Source organism: Gobio gobio (genome assembly GCF_949357685.1).
Source record: "Gobio gobio genome assembly, chromosome: 16".
NCBI lineage: Eukaryota > Metazoa > Chordata > Actinopteri > Cypriniformes > Gobionidae > Gobio > Gobio gobio.
In genome coordinates this window covers 7,585,667-7,607,835 of record NC_137109.1, presented here as the reverse complement: position 1 = coordinate 7,607,835, position 22,169 = coordinate 7,585,667, and the positions used below count along the sequence as shown (strand labels likewise).

Below are 22,169 nucleotides of genomic sequence, written 5' to 3'. Positions count from 1 at the left end.
ACAAGGTCAGTTTTGATTCCCTTTTCAAATTAACCAATATTACAAACCCATATAGTTTATCAGATGATAAAACTTGTGTGCTTTCAGCCTCAACTGCTGTGTAATAATTACACAACAGACTCATCTCTAAATGTGTACCCGATACACAAATAACAGCGGCCTACAATTAGCCTGAACCATAATCAGATCTTGCGGCGTTTCAAAACAAATGACAGGAATAGAAAGCATTTTCATATCCTTCATTTATTTGCATTTTGCATAAATAAGTGGAGCACTGTGCCGAGGTAAAACCCTCCGGGTCTGTCTGGATATGTGTCTGGTGAAGCATACTTACTCTCCTCCTGCAGACGAGCCATTATCTGAACATCAGTCAGATCCTGAAGCTTATAGCCCATGGAGATGGAGTCATCTGAGGTGCTTAATTCACTATCAATAGAGGACTGTGAGCTGAGAGCAGAGTGGACTCCCATGTGACCTGTACACAACAGAGAACATGCTCAATATTAGGGCAGCAACAACTAATCGATGAAACTGATCCTAATAGATAAAAAGAATCGTCAGCGGATCTGATTATCGGATCGCATCTGCGGCTCTGCACATCCGCATCCGCCAGTCGCGTCACTTTCAATTTGTGAATAACACATTTGTGGAAAAATACCGAAGGGCACAGAGTGAACTGCGGTGGGAAAAGCTTCAAACTCATAAGCATTTACGGCAGCTTGTGCTGTCAGATGCATGTGTCGTTTAACACATTAGAGATGTGTTTTCCCCAGGGCACAACTTGCATTTGACTCTCATCTGTAATGTTAGAAACTCACACAGTATTTTCTATTTTGCATAATGGTTCATTCTGACAGTAAGCAACACCATTTTCAACCAAAAATGGAAAACGTATGAGTTTTAGCTGTTCGTTTACATGACAACAGAGTTTTGGGGGCCTAAAAACTAGGGCTGCACAATATATTGAAATATCGCAAATGTTCATATTGTGATATGCATATCGTAACGGCACACAATATCTGAATGATTTAACTACTTCAACATTGTGAAAAGTGTATGTTTTAGGTCGACGCATACAGCAGAGAATAGACTGGGCACACAACTGTTACTTATGTGACTTGCTTGATGTTAAAAAGAGTTATTAAACACAATAACGTGCGAAAAACAACTCCTTGCAGTCTCGCGCTGTCTCACACACACACCGAAACGTGCGCACAAGCCGCTTCTCTGAAAGCCTGTGATCCTTTCAGTTCTGTTTCGTGTCTTGTCACACACTCAAACTGTCAAATACACACACAGTTATGTCTTAACGAGTATTCATGTAAACACAGTCGGTTATGCTTTAATTGAACAATATCAGTTGGGGAAAGAAACCGAATGCGTGTCAATAGGATCCGTGCATTAGGTCTTAAAGTGACAGCCAGATAATACAGTAAACCTGCCGCTGTCTGTCAAACAACAAAAGAACAAGAGAAAATCACTCCTGAATAACCTTTGTAGCTTCATTATGTATCAGTGTATATTTAATTCATGTCAAGACTACTGTTTTTAGTTCTTATTTTTAATAAAGATAAATTTAAATAACAAAAATAATCGTCCACCCCTAGTTCAGGTGTGTTTGTTTACCTGGATGTTCTTGATGTTAAGTTTTAGGTTGATATAACTATATATTACCAAGTCAAGCAAAGAGTTTTTGGTATTTAAATATTGGCATTACAGGTTTTGTTTGTTTACATTGATGTTAAAATTATATTGTTAGATTTGTGACATTCATTTTTGCTAAAACACTGCTGGTCACTTCCAGAAGTTGTAGCGATGCTTTCTTTTCCCAGAAATAAACTGAAACACATAAATGGTATAATTCTAACACTTAAAAGGCACTAAAGATGTCGTTACAAAGTCCATCTCACTACAGTGGTTCTAAAATAACTTTATGAATCGGCGACAATAGTTTTTGTGCGCAAAAAACCCTAAATAACGACTTATATAGTGATGACGATTTCAAAACACGGCCTCATGAAGCTTCGAAGCGTTATGAATCAGTGAGTCGATTCAGCGGTTTGAATCGCCAAATTTCAGCAGTTTGGCGGTTTGACACGCGATCCGAATCCTGATTCGACTCACTGATTCATAACGCTTCGAAGCTTCATGAGGCCGTGTTTTGAAATCGTCATCACTATGTAAGTCGTTATTTAGGGTTTTTTTGTGCACAAAAACTATTGTTGCCGATTCATAAAGTTATTGTAGAACCACTGTAGTGAGATGGACTTTGTAACGACGTCTTTAGTACCTTTTAAGGGTCTTGAGAGTGAACTGTGCCATTGTGTCAATGGAGGCCTTTCAGAGCCATCAGATTTCTACTAAATTATCTTCATTTGTGTTCTGAAGATGAACGGAGGTCTTACGGGTGTCGAACGACATGAGGGTAAGTAATTAATGACAGAATTTTCATTTTTGGGTAAACTAACCCTTTAATGCAAATAAATGTGGCGTCATAACCAAATTGGTCTATACAGCGTCCAAGCTCTTGGTGTTGCTCCCATATGTGTGTGTTTTTGGTTTACGGTGTATAAATTCGGTATAGGCAGTTGTTGCTCCCATTTTAAAAATAATAAGCCTATTCCCAAGCATTCTTTAAAAAAAAAAAAAATAAATAAATAAAAAAAAAAAAAGAATACAACTGCACCCATTTCAGAATATTGCTTGATGATCAAGTCTAAATAGTCTTTATAACGAAATTCAAAAAAACGAGACTTGTTAATAAAAATAATTGTATGTATACAATTTAATACTTAATAAAGTTTTCTGTCAAATGGACGAGGAAAACATAGTGGCAATCTCTGCAGCTCGTCAAAAATCAACATAGGGCGTCTAAAGCCGGTTACGTGACAAATGAAAAAATCACAAACATGACAATTTTATAGGCTAAAAATAAAATGTATTAATATGTAATATAATTTTATCTTAAACAAATTAGGAAAATAAAGTGTTGATTCCAAAAAGCTCCAAACGAATTTTAGAATTGTTAAGATGGCATCAGTTGAGCAATAGACCATTTAAAAAAAGTTAAATATAAGACTACACAAATAAAAGCTGAAAATGTTTTTGATCGATTTGATGTTTTTGAATCTGAAACCAGTACGAATAACTTTTTTTGGTTTGAATGATTTAAATACATGCGTTCTTGGCCACGTCAAACCGCTACTGGCTTGCCTGCATGGTCAAGACTTTCGTTAAAGATTGTTGGTATATGACCGAACATTTCCCTGTACTGCCAATCATTTTTATGGACCCTAAAATTTTGCATAGGCTACAGGACAAATGAACTGTCCTGTGTTCAAACCCATGGGCTTCGTCACATAAAGGTAGTTACATGCAGTCCTGTCACTGTCCTACGCCGTGATCTTCTGATCCTAATATTTACTCATTTAGTAATAGGCTTATTATTTGTGAAAATAGTAAGCAGTAAAATGGCGAATTTCAATTGTATCATTATTTTCTGCATTTTACAAAATTTTGGGATGCGAAAGATACAATATAATTTGCAATATATGCAAAATTATGTATGGAAACGACTCAAGGGCAGATTTTTTTAGCGATACAATAAAAAAACATATGCGACAATTGCACTTTTTTTTTTTTTTCAATAACAGAACAGCACAAAAAGTGGATGGAAACTTGGCTATAGAGACATCCACATTTTATTATTCAATTTGCACAATTTTGGAGTAATCAATTATCAAAATAATCATTAGCTGTAGCCCATGTTCAATTATTTTGAGATTATACAAAATATCAGATGAGCATCAAAACCATTTAATCTGTAGAGGATGTCATAAATGGGTTTCATCCAAAAGTCTCTTTCACCATTCACAACATCGCCATAAACTGCAGTATGAAGAGTGTGTTAAACTTCATGGTGCTGCTGAAACCCCAGCCGTGAAACAAAGCACTTTGCCAGCTTCCTTTACTCATGGTGGGCCTTATAAAAACAAAACTGAACATTGAGCCACTCCATAGAAAATACCGAATTATATACTGTTTATCGCCTTCAGTGATGCCAATAACGCGTTACTAATCGGACTACTTTTTTCCAGTAACAAGTAATCTAACGTGTTACTATTTCCAAACCAGTAATCAGATTAAAGTAATTTATCCAAGTCACTGTGAGTTACTATTTTTGTCATTTTCCTTTATAAAAATATATATTTTTGCTTTCTTCTTGCGTCTTGGGGAGAGTATTTATGTTAAGTGAAGTCAAGAAAGACTGTCTTTATTACATTTTTTTTTTTTTTTTTCAGGAATTTTTTTTTAATTTCAACTTTAAATGTCAGGAGATACATTTTTGAACGTTACTGTTAAAAATGCACTTCCAATAAAGTGAAATGGTTGTCATTTCTATGTTGAGGCGGCAGGGGTGTTGTCGGCAACTGCTGAATGTAACTAATAAAGTAACTTGTAATCTAACTTAGTTACTTTTAAAATCAAGTAATCTGTAAAGTAACCAAGTTACTTTTTAAAGGACTAATCAGTAATCAGATTACTTTTTCAAAGTAACTGTGGCAACACTGATCGCCATTCAGCCAGAAATACCAAAATATGATTTCTGGTCCATATCGCCCAGCCCTAGTACTGCAAGTGAGTCACATGCCTTCAGCAAAGCAATTAAAATCATTTCTGGCTACCAGTGAGGTTCATTAAACAGCAGAAACTCATGCAGAGGCAGTTACTCGTGACTTTAGCGCACACTGCAGACCAGGCAGGTTTTTAAACACACACAGCTGAAGACTAAGTTGAGAGGGATTTGCAAGCCAGAAATGTTTGCCAGAAACCTCATGCATGATATCTGACCTTGTCATATGCTTTATGTGTACTTAACACAAACAAAGTCATAGCAGCTCTGTCCACACCACTGAGCGCTTGCATGGGTGTGTATGTTTGTGTTGTGGTGAGAGACGTGGGATGCGCAGTGAACTGGGTTAATGCCATACCTGAGCTGCCAGAGGTTAGTAGTGTTTTGTTAGTTGATTTGAGGTACCCAGCAGAGGAGGATGCTGAGACGCCAGCCTCAGCTGCCTGAGATGGGCTACTGTACACGTTCTTCCATCGGGACGCTGCAAAACACAAACAATAAATCATTTAACAACCAGTCAAACAACCAGCTCGTCATTTATTCACCCTCATGTTGTTGTTTATCCATACAAAGAAGGTCAGAGGGGAGCAGGTTTGGGCAATGTGTAAATGATGAGTAAATGATGACAGAATTTTCATTTTTGGGTAAACTATCCCTTTAAATTCTACATTCGTCATTTCACATGTAAGGATGCACAAAACTTCACTCAAAGACTTGATAGAGCAAATGACACAACACATGTTAAAGTCCCCCTGTGGTGAAAATCAAGTTTTTAATGTTGTTTATTTGTCTATGTGGTGTTTTTAATATGCTTTAAGAAAAACCATGTGCAAAATCAACACCATTGCTGAGTATTTTCTCCATAAACTGCAGTCTCAAAAACACAGTTTGAAATCGACTGTGTTTCTTGTGTCACAAACTATCATCTATACGTCAACATGCTGGCGGGCTTTAGCATATCATTAACTATTCTCTGAAGCAGAGGAGTCTCAAGAGAAGCCACGGGATCCCGGTATATTTTTCTGTTGATGTGAAAAAACGGGCAGATTTAGCAATATAATGGCTGTACGAAGTATATTACGATGTTATGATGAACTATATGCCTTTCTTCACTGACGTTCTATGATGTTCGAAGCGTTTCTAAGGATGCTGATTGTTGAAGGACAGAGACTCTGACTCTGAGATGGTGAACGGGAACATGGTTTGTGTGACATTAGCAACACATTATTAGCTGTTTGATTACGTAGTCAAGCCAAAGGCTAATCATATTAATTACCGCTATGGGTCCGACGTTGTAGAGAGCGATACCATTGTGCAGTGCTTACTACTGGTGTGAGCGAGTGGAGGCGGGACTCATTTGCATATTCATGGGTCCACATTTACCAAATGAAGCAAGGGTGTAGAGTTACATTCAAGCTATTTTATGGCATGAAGAAGTTCTTTTTCACAGGAAAAAAAACTTTTAAATATGTCATTTTGGTGATCAAAGATGAGTTTTAAGGGATACAATTATTGACTACAGGGGGACATTAATAAATAAGCACTTTCATCAAGAAGTAATTCTTATAAGAAATGTAACTCTAATGGGATTATATAAAAAGAGACCCTTACATTTCAGGTGGGAGGGGGAAATTCATTAAAGAGATAGTTCACCCAAAAATGTAAATTCTGTCATTAATTCCTCTTCCTCATGTCGTTCCAAACCCGTAAGACCTTCGTTCATCTTCAGAACACAAATGGAGACATTTTTGATGAAATTTGAGAGAGCGACAGATATTTAATGAACACTTTCAGGGTCCAAAGACAGTAAAAACATCGTTATAATAGTCCATGTGACTCCAGTGGTTCATCCTTAATGTTAAGAAGCGACGAGAATACTTTGTGCGCAAAAACAAACAAAAATAACGACTTTATCTACGCTGGATTTTGTCCATCGGGAATTTAACTTGAATTAGTTTGGCTAGTAGTTTTGTGCTGTGATTTCAAAACGAGAAACAAGAATTGTGAAATTTCACTGGTATTCAAAATAGCATAATAAGCTTATTTATTAGAATACAAGGTTACAGGAGTCAAAAACATTGAAAACATTTTATTTTATTTACTTATTACTCATACTTTTTTGTGGCTGGGGCAGTAGAAAAAATTGTGTTGATCTCTGTGCATGTTATAGATCTTATTGTGAACAACTCATCCATGCATAATGTGTAACGCTCAATCAAAATATCATAACTCTCTCTGTGTCTCTTTCTGTGGCCCTGTTTACAGCTTGTACTAAGATGCGTTTTGGTTGATCGGATCACAAGTAGATGGGGGAGACATTCCCGTTTACACCTGGTGTTTAAACCAGTCTCTTTTGTCCACTTCAACCACTTTCGAGTGGAGGATCTATGGGTAAATGAAGGGTACATTTATGGCCTTTTTCAGATAAGCTCACACAATTTACATATGAACGTGCTGAGAGACGACGGGAAAACATACGGAGAGCATCAGCTTTAGTTTCTGCTCTGACAGACACAAAACTAGATAAACGCTGTGAGTGTGTGTTAGAAATCAGGAACGGTGAGAGAACATTGTGATTGGTACGTTTTTCAGCTTCACACCAAACTTGGGTCTCCAGCCAATAAAGTTTAAAACCTGTCTTCCTACCCGCGCTTCCCATAATGTTCACGCGTTAGGTCAGTAGTTGGTCTTTTGTGGCTGTTCGAACACATGAGCATCTACACTACGAAAGCAAGCCCCCGTTTACTGTATTGTAAACTGTAGTGTCGTCCACTTGTGATCCGATCTGGAATCGCTGGGATCACTCTCTATTCATCTGTATACAACAAACGCTGTGTTTTGTTAGCATCAGTTAAATGACCATAAAATATTGTTTCTATTAGATGTCAACTGAGTCACATATCTTGTCAAGTTTCCATACTTTGATCTAGTCGGTTGATGAGTGTCCGACAGGCGACTTCAGTCTCTGGACTGGGGTGATCGAGAACTTTTCTACACCATTTCAGTGGCGATTCAGGCCCCTGTTCTGTCATAACCTGCTTCTTTGGTGACACGTACAACCTGAAGAGAGAAAAACAGGACATATTTACAGAACCGTAATTATAAGCATCAACCATGCAAGCAAACCTGTAAAATTAGTTTTGAGGGAGAAATTAGAAATTAGTCACAGCAAAGCACTTCTGGAGAGCTCTGGTCTTTACCCATCAGACTGTTCACCAATCATCACCATGTCTTACACTGACTCAACTTAAAGGACAATGAACCTAGGGGTAATTAACACATGGTTACCGAGTAGATCGTTCTCTTGGATGCGTTTTCATGAAAATCGAATGTAAAGAGTTTTATCTCTAAAAGCAGATTAGCTTATAACCCTAGTACATGGGGCATAGAATAAGTCAAATTAAATTGCTAGTTTATACCACTAACAAGGCTCAAAATAGCCTCACACTAACACGGTAGCATAATGAGGGTCCCTACATGCAGACCGAAGCATTGAGAACTTTGTAAGTGTACAAACAGTTTAATAAGAAGATACTTTATAAAGACAGTACATTATGCGTATACAGACAGGAGCCATCTTGGAAAACAGTCTCGACAAGTCGAGCCACGAACGCTGTGCTAAGTGATGAACTGTGACTTGGAATCTCATATGGTCCATTGTTTCCGGAAGAAAGCACTGAACGCAACAGAGAAAATAAATAAATAAAAATAATTTTAAAAAAACTGAACACTACAGAGACTAGAGCTTCCAAAGGATACACACTAAAGAGATGGCGGATTATTCAACCGTGGCTCGACTTGTCGAGACCTACACGTAATGTACCGTCTTTATAAAGTATCTTCTTATTAAACTATTTGTACACTTACAAAGTTCTCAATGCTTCGGTTAGTGTTAGTGTGAGGCTATTTTGAGCCTTGTTAATGGTATTAACTAGCGATTTAATTTGACTTATTATATGCCCCATATACTAGCATTATAAGCTAATCTGTTTTTAGAGATAAAACTCTTTACATTCGATTTTCATGAAAACGCATCCCAGAGAACGATCTACTCGTAACCATGTGTTAATTACCCCTAGGTTCATTTTTCACCGGAGTTGTCCTTTAAGGTCCCATAAATAGGGCCCTATGACATCTGCCACAGAATTTACTGTATAACGCAGAATTTGTCAAATTTTGGATGCATAAATAAAAAGCAGGTTAGTACACTTAAATCAAATCACATTATAGACTAGTGTCTGAGTATTAAACCGCCGCAAAAAGACTATTTAAGACTTTATTTGTGATTGAATGGTGCAGACATGCGGTTTCTTTTCCCACACAAACTAGGCTTGCTGGGATATTCGGTGTTGCCGGCTGAACACCGATTACATCACTTGCCCACCGCAGCACCGCCCCCAACCGTCGTTTATATTTTTATAGTAATAAAATAATTTAGTTCAGTAAGAGAAAAGACACTACAATTAAAAACTGAACGTGTCTGCTCAATACAGTGTGAGCCGAACGGGAGTCGCAGCACAGATCAGCAGCAGGAGTCAGATTTCATTCATCACGAGAGCGAGAAGCTGAATCTTAAAGGTCCCATGGCATGGCATTTTTCTATTATTTTATAGTGTTTCCTGAGGTGTACTTATATTGTTAGTATGATTTTGACATCATAAAATGTCATAATTTAGAAATAAAAGGCATTTTGTCTATACTGCTGTTTGCCCTGTGGCTGAATGCCCTGTTTCAAGAGGCGTGTCTGCTGTGAGACTTCAGTAAAAACGCCCAGTTGTGATTGGCTGACATCTTTGCATTTGAAATGAGCGGAGGGGGCGTGGTTTAACGAGGTCTACGAGGCACGAGCTGCTGCCAGAGAGACGGATGGACCTGAGTTCACTTCTCATCAGTTCTCTCAGCATGTCTCAGTTCAGGGTGAACTGTTGTAGTTACTAGAATATAATTCAGGTTATTAGTTTATTTCTAGTCGGAGGGGCTGTCACTCATGTCAGAAAGTTAGTAATTTTAGTAAATTATGGATCAGCGCTGACTCGAGACGCGAACCGTTTAGAACGATTCAGTCCGATTTGGTGAACTGGTTCGGTTCACTAAAAAGAACCGATTCAAAAGAATGATTCGTTCGCGAACCGGACATCACGGAGACGAAGCGATTGCTAACAAAGTTATTTATAGTAACTACTGAGTTGTGAGAGCGCTGTCAGTCAGCGCAAGTTTATTGTGTTTGTATCTGAGAGTTCTGAATAAACACGAGTCCCAGTCACACCGAGTCCGTCTTCATCATTATTACCAACTTTGTAACACATGCAATGTACCATTACAGCGAGATGAACGAGTTAGTAAGTTTGATTAAAGCATTATTTCTAGATATGTTCCAATCATATGAAAAGCGTCAGTGACGCGCATTGAGTACACAGCGCAAACAAAGACACAACAGCAGTAATCAAATGTAATCCAGTTTATTGTGGGGAAAGCTGGCTAGCCTAGCCGGATACCCTCACGCTTACCCCCCTTCTGCTTAATCTCACGCCGCGTTTGGTGCCTCCGCTGTGGGCCAGATGCAGTACTGGGGGTCGGGGATGTTGAAGGCCGAGCTTCGGCGTGCGTGAGGTTTATCTCTAAAGATGTGGCTCTGCTGATGTTAAGCAGAAACTCATGACTGTATGCACATTTAAGAACAGATAGACGCGACGAGGACGTACAAAAACACTGACTCACAAGATAGAAAACACGAAAACACCGTTCTGTCGGGAGAGAGAGAAGCCGCAGTGTGTGCACGAATAATAAATAATTAGCTACTCATCAGAAATCACTGATCACAGATCAGAAGGAACTGAAAAAACACTTCTGTTTTCATTTGTACATCCAAACACTGAGAAACTGCCAGCATTCACTCGTTCACAAGCAATGATCTCTCGAGCGTTTGCATGGGTGTGCCAGATTCTCTGGGCGGAGGAAAGGGAGGAAACCGTTCCTGCTTGGACGTCAAACCAGGAGACTTCAGGATTGGCTCGTCTGGCCTGTCATTTTCTCAAAGGCAGAGAGAGACAGCCAGAACTCGGGTTTACACCGATCAACATTTCTATCCACTTGGGGACAATATTCAGGCTAGGGGAACTCATATTAATGTTGAAATACCTCATAAAATGAAAATTTCATGCCATGGGACCTTTAAGATGATCGCAGAAGATTTGGTTTCAAAGCGAAATTTAAAAGCGCCTATTTAAGGGAGTTTGTAATTGTATTGTTGTTGTGTTTTTCATTGAGAATAATAGGCTAATGAACCCACCATTCAAGCAACCCGCCCCCGAATTGGCGCTAACATTAAACTGAAAGTAAAATGTGCACGGCCGCACAATGCGCAAGCATTTACACCCACACGGTCATTCACGGTGCGTGTCCACTGGGGCGTTTTCAGTTCATTCCTATGGAAAGCTCAATTTCCATAGGAATTAATTGAAAACACTCGCTTTGCTCATGGGGAGAGGCCCAACATGCTGCCAGGGACCGAATACAATGGAGAGTGCTCATTGAAGCCTTATGTCCAATAGGGGATGAAGAGAAATGATGATGATGACTCGCTTTGCTCCACTCAGTTATAAATGCCAGAGCGGCCGTGCGCATTTTACTTTCGGTTTAGAATTAACGATTTAAAAGCCCCCGCCGGTGATATCGGTATTACCGGTGTTGTTACACGCCGATTAACCGGTTGGAAAATGTCCTTACTGTCACACCCCTATACACACACACACACACACCCACACTGAAGCATGAATGACGCTCTATGCTTTCAGCCTCTGTCGCCTCACATATGAGGACATGAATGAACGAACTTCAGAGTTCGAACTCCAGTCACTTCATCAGCATTTTACCGTTTAATTTGAGAAAACTACCATCATATCATAAACACACAGAAACTCAAAAGGTCTTCACAGCAACCCGTCAAAATAAAGGTTTGGTTTGACTTGACAGTTTACAATTTTTCCTCAATGTTTTAATTTTAACAGTAAAACTCATTGAGCAGCACGTTATTTGACAAAAAAGTTTGGTTAATGTCATATGATTAAAAGATACATTAATGTTTTATGCCTTCATTTGATTACCAGAAAATAACACAATTTGTGTGTGGGGGGGTATATTTAATAGAAATTCATTTTAAAAAGATTATTAAAATTGTTGTTTTTATTAATTCAATTATCTTTTTGATTATTAAAATTTTATTTAACCATTAAAATGGATAAAAAAAAAGGAAATAAAATGGAATTTAAAAAGTAATTTGAAAAAAAATAAAGTAATTTGGGACAAAATAAAACGATTTCATAAGGATGGCACACCAGAGCTTCCTGTTCCTACATGATCGTTGCTCAAATGTAATTTTAGGGGAAATCAAACGATCGCTTCCGTGGGACAGACAGTGTTACTGGAACAGATGCTTGTCGTTCATTTGAGGAGCATCCATCCTTCATGAGCAACTCATCAAAATGCTGCACATGCCGATAAATGCTGTTCTGATGGAGCCCATGCTCTCTCTAGACAAACACAACCATCCATTTCCTTCTGAGAGGATGAAGAATATAACAATGGACAAATCACAAAATATATTTCACCTAAATAATTAACAGATTAACAAAACAAAAGCAAAAAAATTTGCGAAAAACAGTTTAAGCTGAATTTCGGTCCATTTTTATGAGGCGCTCCAAAAGCAAGTGCACGGAAAGGAAACCGAGATGGCCGAGATCTGTTTGTTTTCTTTATTTAACTTTAATTCAAACAATAGATGTAGATTTGATGCTCTTTAAATGTGGCATGCAACGTTCACCAATCATCCTCTTTACTACTAGTTACAGCAGGAAATAAAAATGATACATGATAAAAAGGTTTTAGAGGTACTTATGTGCATTGCTTACTTCACATCAAACCGTGAGAGACAATGTTAACAACACCCCAAACAAAATGACACAGCATAATTATTATATAATAGACCCTATGAAAAACTGTTCTAGACACCATCCAGGTCAAAACAATCCTCTTTTTTTCACCATCTAGAATGAGCAGTATCACATGAAGCATAAATCCACCAAAAGCTGCTTACCACCGTGCCAAAGACACGACCCAATGCTGCAACCAAACAGAGCTCGGTTAACCTTAAGCAGCAGATATGCACATACGGAGAGGCTAATTGCAGGCCAATCCACTGAAGGATTAGAGGCTGGATTATACATCTTAAAATTAAAGCTGCATTTGAGAGATTAGCTGCTTATTATATTAGTTTTGGGAATTCTGCTAATTAAACAAATGCTGAATAAAATACAAGGGATAGACTAAAAAAACAGCCTAATTACATTTATGAAAATCAATCTTTTTAGGGATGCCCCCTAATATTCGATTAAACGTTAGTCGATGAGAAGAGGCTTCAAGTCGACCAAATATTAATCAAATCAAAGGAATTGGCGAAGTCCAGCAGGCTGTGAAAGATCGTTAAAACGGCTGGTCCATGTGGTAATTATGTTGGGCAGGAAATCCAAACGTTCGCATATCATTCATCGATCTCAAACATAATTGAAACACACTAGTAGCCACGTAATATTAACCACTTGACATGGCCGCTCGCTCTAACGTTAACCCAGATAAATGTGCTATTATTAGCCACATATCCAAGTGTTCATGCAGTGTGTGGAAGCTAAATTAGTATACGCTTCACTTCATGACGTTTAACTTCTGTCATCATTTACTCGCCCTCAACTGCTGAACACAAAAGAAGATATTTAGAAAAATATGGGGAACTAAAGAGTTGATGGACCCCATTGCCTTCCTTGGTAGGTGTAAAAAATATTATGGAAGTCAATGGGAAGCATCAACTGTTTGGTGACCGATATTCTTCAAAATATCTTCTTCTGTGTTCAACAGAATATAAAATAAACTCCTTCAGGTTTAATAAGCAAGTAATGAGCAGTGTTGGGGGTAACGCATTACAAGTAACTTGAGTTACGTAATCAGATTACTTTTTCAAGTAACTAGTAAAGTAACGCGTTACTTTTAAAAGTTACAACAAAATATCTGAGTTACTTTTTCACATTTATTTGACTGACAGTCCCCATGTAGAGAGAAACCGTGAGTAGGTGCAGAAGCGTGTGTGTGAACATATTGTAGTTCTAGACTAAATGTAAGCATTTATTCATCTCACTTACACAATAAAGATTCAGTATTCCTCAAAATGAATAAAATCCGTCAAATGTAAAATCACAATACTATGCAAACCTCCAATAATTAAATGTTAAATAAAATAAATATTTGTATGCATTATAGAATGTGGATATGTAATATATTTTTTTAATAAATACTTAGAAAAACTTAGAAAATACATACCAGAGATATATACCGTATCGCCATTTAACCAAAAAATACAGAGATATGATTTTTTGGCCATATCGCCCAGACCTAAAATTAATACATAAATGTGCGACTAGTCAACGAATAGCTTGAATGAACGTCTAAAAGTAGACTGGAAAAATAGTCAGGGCATCTTTTTTTCGCATTTATTTCCACGAACACACTGAACATAATATCTGATTAATGTGAATCTTATTAATCAAGTTTATCATTTGCATGTGTCTTTAAGCCAGTCAAGCGCAAGAAGATGCGAAAGAGAATTAAATTCGGAACTTGCGCGCTGTTTCCGCCACTTTGAGTTTGAAGCTGCATGCGAATACTAAAGTGACTTCTCTTTCACGTCTTCTTGCACTTGAATGGACACAAAATTCTGTCGGAATGCCGGTTTTGCCGAGTATCCCAAGATCACCCTTTGGCTTCCTTACTATTAGTTGTTTATTTTGGAAAGATTTTAAGAAACATTATTTTAGAAACCTCTCCCGCACATTTGAATCATTTGTATGATATATCATTATATTTGTATAAACAATATTGGATTTATACCGATATGCAGTAGTTTGATACTCTTGCATCTGAAAAATAGTGGAGGACAAGCCAATTTGTCCTAGACATGAGTCATGATTTATACTTATATTTATAACTCGTAAGATATAGATAGTTTAACGCGCCTTGCCCCGTCAGATGCTCTGACTATTGTGCTGTTTAATGCGTTTGAGATGTGCTGTTTTCCTCAGTACATAATTTACATTCTCCATCTGTAAATGATAGAAAGTCTTGCAAATATTGCCATTTGACTATCAGGAGTGGACAAGCCTTATGCAAGCGAGTCTAAGATCGTTGTTACGATGTGCTTTTCACCCTGTTTGGATTGGGATGGGATGGGATGGGATGGGATGGGATGGGATGGGATGGATGGATGCCCACATTGGCCAACCCTAAATGCAAAACCACCTCTTGCAGTAATCCTTCCTCACTGACGCGCAGCCTGTTTTTAGTTAAGGTCTGTATTTAAGGTTACGCTCCAAATAAACCACACAGCTGATAAACGACTGCTTATGCACATTGTAGTTAAAAATTAAAACTGGCAAAAAATTTGCCAATCAAGAGTAAAATGTATTCACTGGGCTGAGCAAAACTTTCAGCCTGACCTTCCCTTATATCCAAAGTGGATTTAAAACAGCTCTTAACCACAGAGGAACAGACACTGACTCATCTAACATGGCAGGGCAGACAGGCTTCCACTTTGATTCAACAGATGCCACTGGACGTCCCGTGTTGACACAGGAAGCTCCCACTATCTCAGCCTCTCTCAAACCATCACAGTTACACATTCAGAATGACAGTACAGTCACAAAAGATCTCGCTAAATTACATGTACTCACCCTGATGCCGTTCCAAAACCCAAGACTTTGGTTCATCTTCAAAACACACAACTAGATATTTGCAATGAAATCTTAAAGTTTTGTGAGGAGATTATTTAGGCTTTTATTCACATACAAACACATCACATATGATGAACACAGAAACTCAAATGAGGTTTGTTCTCATTTTGTGATGCACGTTTGAGCTTCTGTGCTTACTATATGTGATTTACACTACGTATTCATGTTGATCATTATTTATGTAAATAAAAGCCTAAATTAAATCGGTCCATCATGTAACCTGGACTTTCAATGGAGGGAGAGAAACCTCTCAGGTTTCATTAGTTTCCATCCACCTAATTTTATGCGCATTTTGGGAATTCACATTTTTTTTAACAAGTACTTTTACTTTTAATAAATCCCTCGATGTGCAACAAAAACACATGACTTTGCCTCATAAGAGGATGTGATTGTAGTTCTGGACTAACCAATTTCATCACATAGCATCTCAAACGTTGTTTTAGTTATTCTGAAGTGCCCGAGTTATAATGACCTATAATAAACTTATCATTATAAGTTTAGTTATAATGGCTTCCCTGAAGTGTCTCTTGAACGCAAGACATCATGACAGCTAGGGCTGTCACTGACGATTATTTTGGTAAACGAGTAATTGGTCGATTATTTTGACGATAAATCGAGTACTCTGATATTTTTTGTAGTAATAAAAATAAACCTGTGTGAACAATAGCCTTTAAAATTACTTAAAATAAAGCAAATAATTGGTTCAAAGAAAGTATCAAAAGCAAGTAACCATATGGTTTTATTGAATAACACTGTTAAAATACATAATGTAATATACATATTATAAACAATCATCATCTGTACATTATGTATTGCAGAGGGCTCAAACAGCCTGATGATTGTTCCTGTTACACTTTACAGCAGATCAAATTCATGTTTAATATTAGACAAACAACATTTAATTCAAATGTCCACTTAATCTTTAATATTTGGCCACTTCTTTACGATAGAAATGCAACAGTGAGGGTGCAATGAAATGCAATGAACTAGGGCTGCAACGACGCGACGACGTCATCGAATTCATGTTAAATCGATTTAATGTTTCATTCATTGATTTCATGTTAAAATAATATACAAATTCAATACCCTCTTTTAAATACAATAATCAGTAAAAAAGAATAATCAGATTAATTTGAAAAAATAATTGGTAGATTAGTCAACAGAAAAAATAATCGTTAGATTAGTCGGCAGAAAAATAATCGTTACATTAGGCGGTAGGGGAAAAAAATCGTTAGATTAGTCAACAGAAAAAAGAATTGTTAGATTAGTCGACAGAAAAATAAGCGTTAGATTAGGCGACAGGAAAAATTACCGTTAGATTAGTCGAAAGAAAAATAATCGTTAGATTAGGCGACAGAAAAAATAATTGTTAGATTAGTCGTCAGAAAAAATAATCGTTAGATTAGGCGACAGAAAAAATAATCGTTAGATTAGTCGACAGAAAAAAAATCGTTAGATTAGTCAACAGAAAAAAGAATTGTTAGATTAGTCGACAGAAAAATAATCGTTAGATTAGGCGACAGAAAAAATAAGCGTTAGATTAGGCGACAGAAAAAATAATCGTTAGATTAGGCGACAGAAAAAATAATCATTAGTTGCAGCTCTACAATGAACTAGGGATGCGCTGTATACCGGTACTGATGTTCTGATTTTCAAATATGTGCGAGTGAATGTGTTTTGTCATTTAAAATCCTTTACAATGATCATGTTAGTTGATCTATAATGCAGTTAGTTTGCGCCTCAGAGAATCGGATCTGTCGGATTTACATCACGTAAATTCATCCTCGTCTCACGAAACACATGAAAGTAAGTGGCCGGTGAACTGGGAGAAGAATAGAGTAAACTATAGAGTTACTATATAATGTGTATCTGATATAAATAAGACACATAGTCAAATTATAACTGAAAGGATTGTTATTGCCGCTTCCATAGGCATCAGTGTATATTGGCTATATTGGCACCAGGTTTCGGTACCCAACCCTATTTATGATATTTGTACGTTGATGGGCGTTCCTCAAGGTCTAGTTTACCAGTATGGGCGTGCTTTTGAGCCAACGGGGAATGTTGTGTTTTATACCCGCTAGGGTTGTGCCGATGGACGATGGCTGACTGACATCACGATCGTGATGGCACGCCCCCCATTGCGAGTCTTGTTGTGAGTGCGAAGCACACTAATGCTGCCTTCACGTGCTGTCGGAATTATCGTAAATATGAGTTTCCTAGGTAAAAATTGCACATGAAGGCCCTCCACTTTCGAAATTTGAATGGGACAAGCTCGTAATCACTTCAGAAGCTGGATAGACACCTTCTCAAATATCTTCGTCTTCATGTGTTCTCCTGATGTTGCAACGCAACACTTGTTGTAAAAGTTCTGAAGAGTGAATTTTATCTTCCACAGGGTCAAGACATTTAAGCTATGTTTGATTATTCACTGCCAGAGAAAACTAAACTAAAATGGCCTGTGTGTGTGAAATGCGCTATTTAAATAAACTTGACGCACCTTACCAAGTCTAATAACAAGCACAAACTGTGTTAAATAAAATTAAGTAAAAAGGTAGCCTATTCGTCCTACAGTGTTTCCCAGTAAAGGACGTGAATGGGTATAATAGACTTAATTATAAACAAACGAAAGGAAGAAACGTTTATAATTCCCTGCGAAAATGGGTGCGACGCAAGTGAAGATTTGAGAAAAGAGACGAGATGTATGTCCATGTGGGATAAAATAGTCTAACATTAGGCCTATTGTTTAAATTCACGGAAATCGCAAAACAGAACAAAAAAGCTGACAAATCTTAAAATGGGCTCAGCCTACCTCTCTCATTCGGCATGAATCCATTCATGGCTGCGAATTTATTTCCTTTGTAAACAAAGCTTTGTGCTTCACTCGGTATTCACGTAAAACAGCATTAACATACAAAACACTGGGTTAACGAAATTATAGTTTTGAAGTAGAAAATGGTATTTATGTAAAGAGATATATTAAAAAAAATGAAAAGTGCACAACTCTTCTTAAGTGGAAGGAAGCTACTTTTTTCCCTCACGTGCAACCTGGCACGGATGAGTCATTATTTGGGTTAGTAAAATAACGAAATTATATAGTTTTTAAGTAGAAAATAGTATTTATGTAAAGAGATAGTAAAATACAGATATAATAAATTATATATTTGTATTAATAAAAAAAAAACGACGATTTCATCGTCCATCACAATGTTTTACTGTAAACATCATCAACTGCCAATTGAGGAGACATCGCCCAACTCTAATACCCGTAAGAGACTTCCCCCAGTCTCCATGTGCTCTACTTCTATTGGATAGTCACGTCGCGTTCAACTGATTAATTTGCATACAGATGGCCTCGGCCAGCTTTTTTAACCTGCAAATGCAGTGTCGCCTTCCTGGGATGCTTGGCGGGCGCGTTAAAGTCGCTTGACGTCACCCATAGGAATAAAGTGGAGTGCGGTGCGACAGAAGTATAGCATTGACAAGTGGATCCGCACCCTTAGAAACACGTAACCTGCACGCATTTGAAACCAGCTTCATTTTGAATTGAATTGCAGACTTTGTGATTTTACAATAGCCCAATGCTATATTATTAAATGTAAAATGGTCTAATAATACGGTTTCTGGATTCTCATCCATGGAATGCGCCACTATTTTGCTGGTTAATCGACACGGGTAAATAGCAATCAAGGATTTTTTTTTATAATCGAGTACTCAAATTTACTCTGCCCTAATGACAGCGTATATTGCATTTTGATGATTTTGTTCTCTTCAACACATTGGATGGAAACATAGCTGAAAAAAATATCTGCGTTTTGAAGATGAACCAAATGCCTGCAGACGGCAGCAATAGCCTGGTGGTTGTTGTTACACTTTACAGCATGATCAAATCCTTGTTTAAAAATAGCCAAAAATGTCCACAATTTCTTTAATATTTAGCCACTTCTTTAGAATAGAATTGCAATGCAAAGCGTGGGATGCAGTGGGGTAAAGCACGCCGCCACTGGACTCTAGAACAGTGGAGACGTGTTCTCTGGAGTAACTAATCACGCTTCTCTGTCTTGCAACCCGATGGACGAGTCTAGGCTTGGCGGTTGCCAGGAGAACAGTACATGCCAAACCCTTAAGGCTTTTAAGAACAAACCTTAAAGACGTGCTGCGTAACACGAGAATTAAAGCAGCACTAGGTCGTTTTTGCTCTCGGGGTCCCCCTACAGTTGAGAAACAGTATTGTCCTCTACTACTGTCGTAAACTCTGTCATCCTACATCAGTGGATGCATCGCACGTGCATTTGTTGACATGACAACTATGATAGCCCTGAACACTGCAGGAGTTCACCTGTCAATGGAGTTCACATGCAGGTGTTCTGCTTGCGTCGCGTGTGAAATGTCTTCATCCCAGGTACAGTGGCATATGTTTCAGCATGTCATATGAATATAATTTCATGGGTTTTATTTTTTTCAAACGCCAAATGATCGCGATGCTCACGATGTTTACAAGCCAGCGTCATTATAGTAGCCTAGTCTATTGGTTACCATTTTACAGAATCTATATGATCCTTCAATTCAATGTTTGAGTGGTAGGTAATACCCATATATCGTCAATATTATAATATAAAGCTACCCTAGATGAATCTGCAAATTTGAAAAATCGATTTGCATTATAGCTTGAGGCAAGACAAATCAACAAATATCACAGACATGTTAGGTATCCTAAAATATGATTTTGTACGTCTTGCGTATTTACTTGCAAAAATGTAGCCCCTCCTCCTCCAGCTCACGCCAACGAGCAAACGCTGGCCCAATGTTGATCCTCGTCCTGCTTTTAATCCGATCACTTTCTCGTTTCCTCTTTTTGCTTTCCTCCGACAAAACCTTTGCTTTCTTATTTTTCTGTGCTGCTTCGGCCATGACTATAACATCTGGCAAACAAATGATAGTTTGGCTCGCACGTCCGAATTTAAGGAAGTGGGGGTGGTGGTGGTGGTGGAAGTGACGTATATGCCGTAAAGCAGTCGAATTTTGTAGTTCATTTTTGTTCTCGGGTTACTACCCGAAACCCGAAGTTTAAAAGTACGATTAAAAACGATACAGACCCCGTCAAGCTATGGCAGACGTGTCATTCAACCTATTGTAAGTCGATGTATCATCACAAGAGGTTTGAAAATATATTATAAAGGTTGAAAAGTTACCTTGTGCTGCTTTAATCTCATTGGTTCTCGCAGAAGCTCAAACGTGATGCGTAACACGAGAACGAACCTCATTGGTTCTCGCAGAAGCTCAAACGTGATGCGTAACACGAGAACGAACCTCATTGGTTCTCGCAGAAGCTCAAACGTGACGCGTAACACGAGAACGAACCTCATTGGTTCTCGCAGAAGCTCAAACGTGATGCATAACACGAGAACGAACCTCATTGGTTCTTGCAGAAGCTCAAACGTGATGCGTAACACGAGAATGAACCTCATTGGTTCTCGCAGAAGCTCAAACGTGATGCGTAACACGAGAACGAACCTCATTGGTTCTCGCAGAAGCTCAAACGTGATGCGTAACACGAGAACGAACCTCATTGGTTCTCGCAGAAGCTCAAACGTGATGCGTAACACGAGAACGAACCTCATTGGTTCTCGCAGAAGCTCAAACGTGATGCGTAACACGAGAACGAACCTCATTGGTTCTCACAGAAGCTCAAACGTGATGCGTAACACGAGAACGAACCTCATTGGTTCTCGCAGAACCTCAAACGTGATGCGTAACACAAGAATGAACCTCATTGGTTCTCGCAGAAGCTCAAACGTGATGCGTAACACGAGAATGAACCTCATTGGTCCTTGCAGAAGCTCAAACGTGATGCGTAACACGAGAACGAACCTCATTGGTTCTTGCAGAAGCTCAAACGTGATGCGTAACACGAGAATGAACCTCATTGGTTCTCGCAGAAGCTCAAACGTGATGCGTAACACAAGAATGAACCTCATTGGTTCTTGAAGAAGCTTGTGATGCGTAACACGAGAATGAACCTCATTGGTTCTCGCTGAAGCTCAAACGTGATGCGTAACACGAGAACGAACCTCATTGGTTCTTGCAGAAGCTCAAACGTGATGCGTAACACGAGAATGAACCTCATTGGTTCTCGCAGAAGCTCAAACGTGATGCGTAACACAAGAATGAACCTCATTGGTTCTTGAAGAAGCTTGTGCTGCGTAACACGAGAATGAACCTCATTGGTTCTCGCTGAAGCTCAAACGTGATGCGTAACACGAGAATGAACCTCATTGGTTCTTGAAGAAGCTCGTGATGCGTAACACGAGAATGAACCTCATTGGTTCTCGCTGAAGCTCAAACGTGTTGCGTAACACGAGAATGAACCTCATTGGTTCTCGCTGAAGCTCAAACGTGTTGCGTAACACGAGAATGAACCTCATTGGTTCTCGCTGAAGCTCAAACGTGATGCGCAACACGAGAACGAACCTCATTGGTTCTCGCTGAAGCTCAAACGTGACGCGCAACACGAGAACGAACCTCATTGGTTCTCGCTGAAGCTCAAACGTGACGCGTAACACGAGAACGAACCTCATTGGTTCTTGCTGAAGCTCAAACGTTCTGCGTAACACGAGAACGAACCTCATTGGTTCTCGCTGAAGCTCAAACGTGATGCGTAACACGAGAACGAACCTCATTGGTTCTCGCTGAAGCTCAAACAT

At 38.5% G+C, this 22,169-nt stretch overlaps 1 protein-coding gene across 3 annotated transcripts in view; it reads right to left on the bottom strand.

Moving 5' to 3' along the window:
- Positions 1-22,169, bottom strand: part of LOC307139868 (SLAIN motif-containing protein-like) — a 48,131-nt gene that overhangs the window by 17,918 nt on the left and 8,044 nt on the right. For all 3 annotated transcript variants that reach the window (XM_079839005.1, XM_079839007.1, XM_079839006.1), the window contains exons 3-5: positions 7,554-7,693; positions 4,992-5,114; positions 335-475 (exon numbers count right to left, since the gene is read on the bottom strand). In XM_079839005.1, coding sequence (XP_079695131.1) covers positions 335-475; positions 4,992-5,114; positions 7,554-7,693 — 404 coding nt within the window. The remainder of the gene's footprint in view (positions 1-334; positions 476-4,991; positions 5,115-7,553; positions 7,694-22,169) is intronic.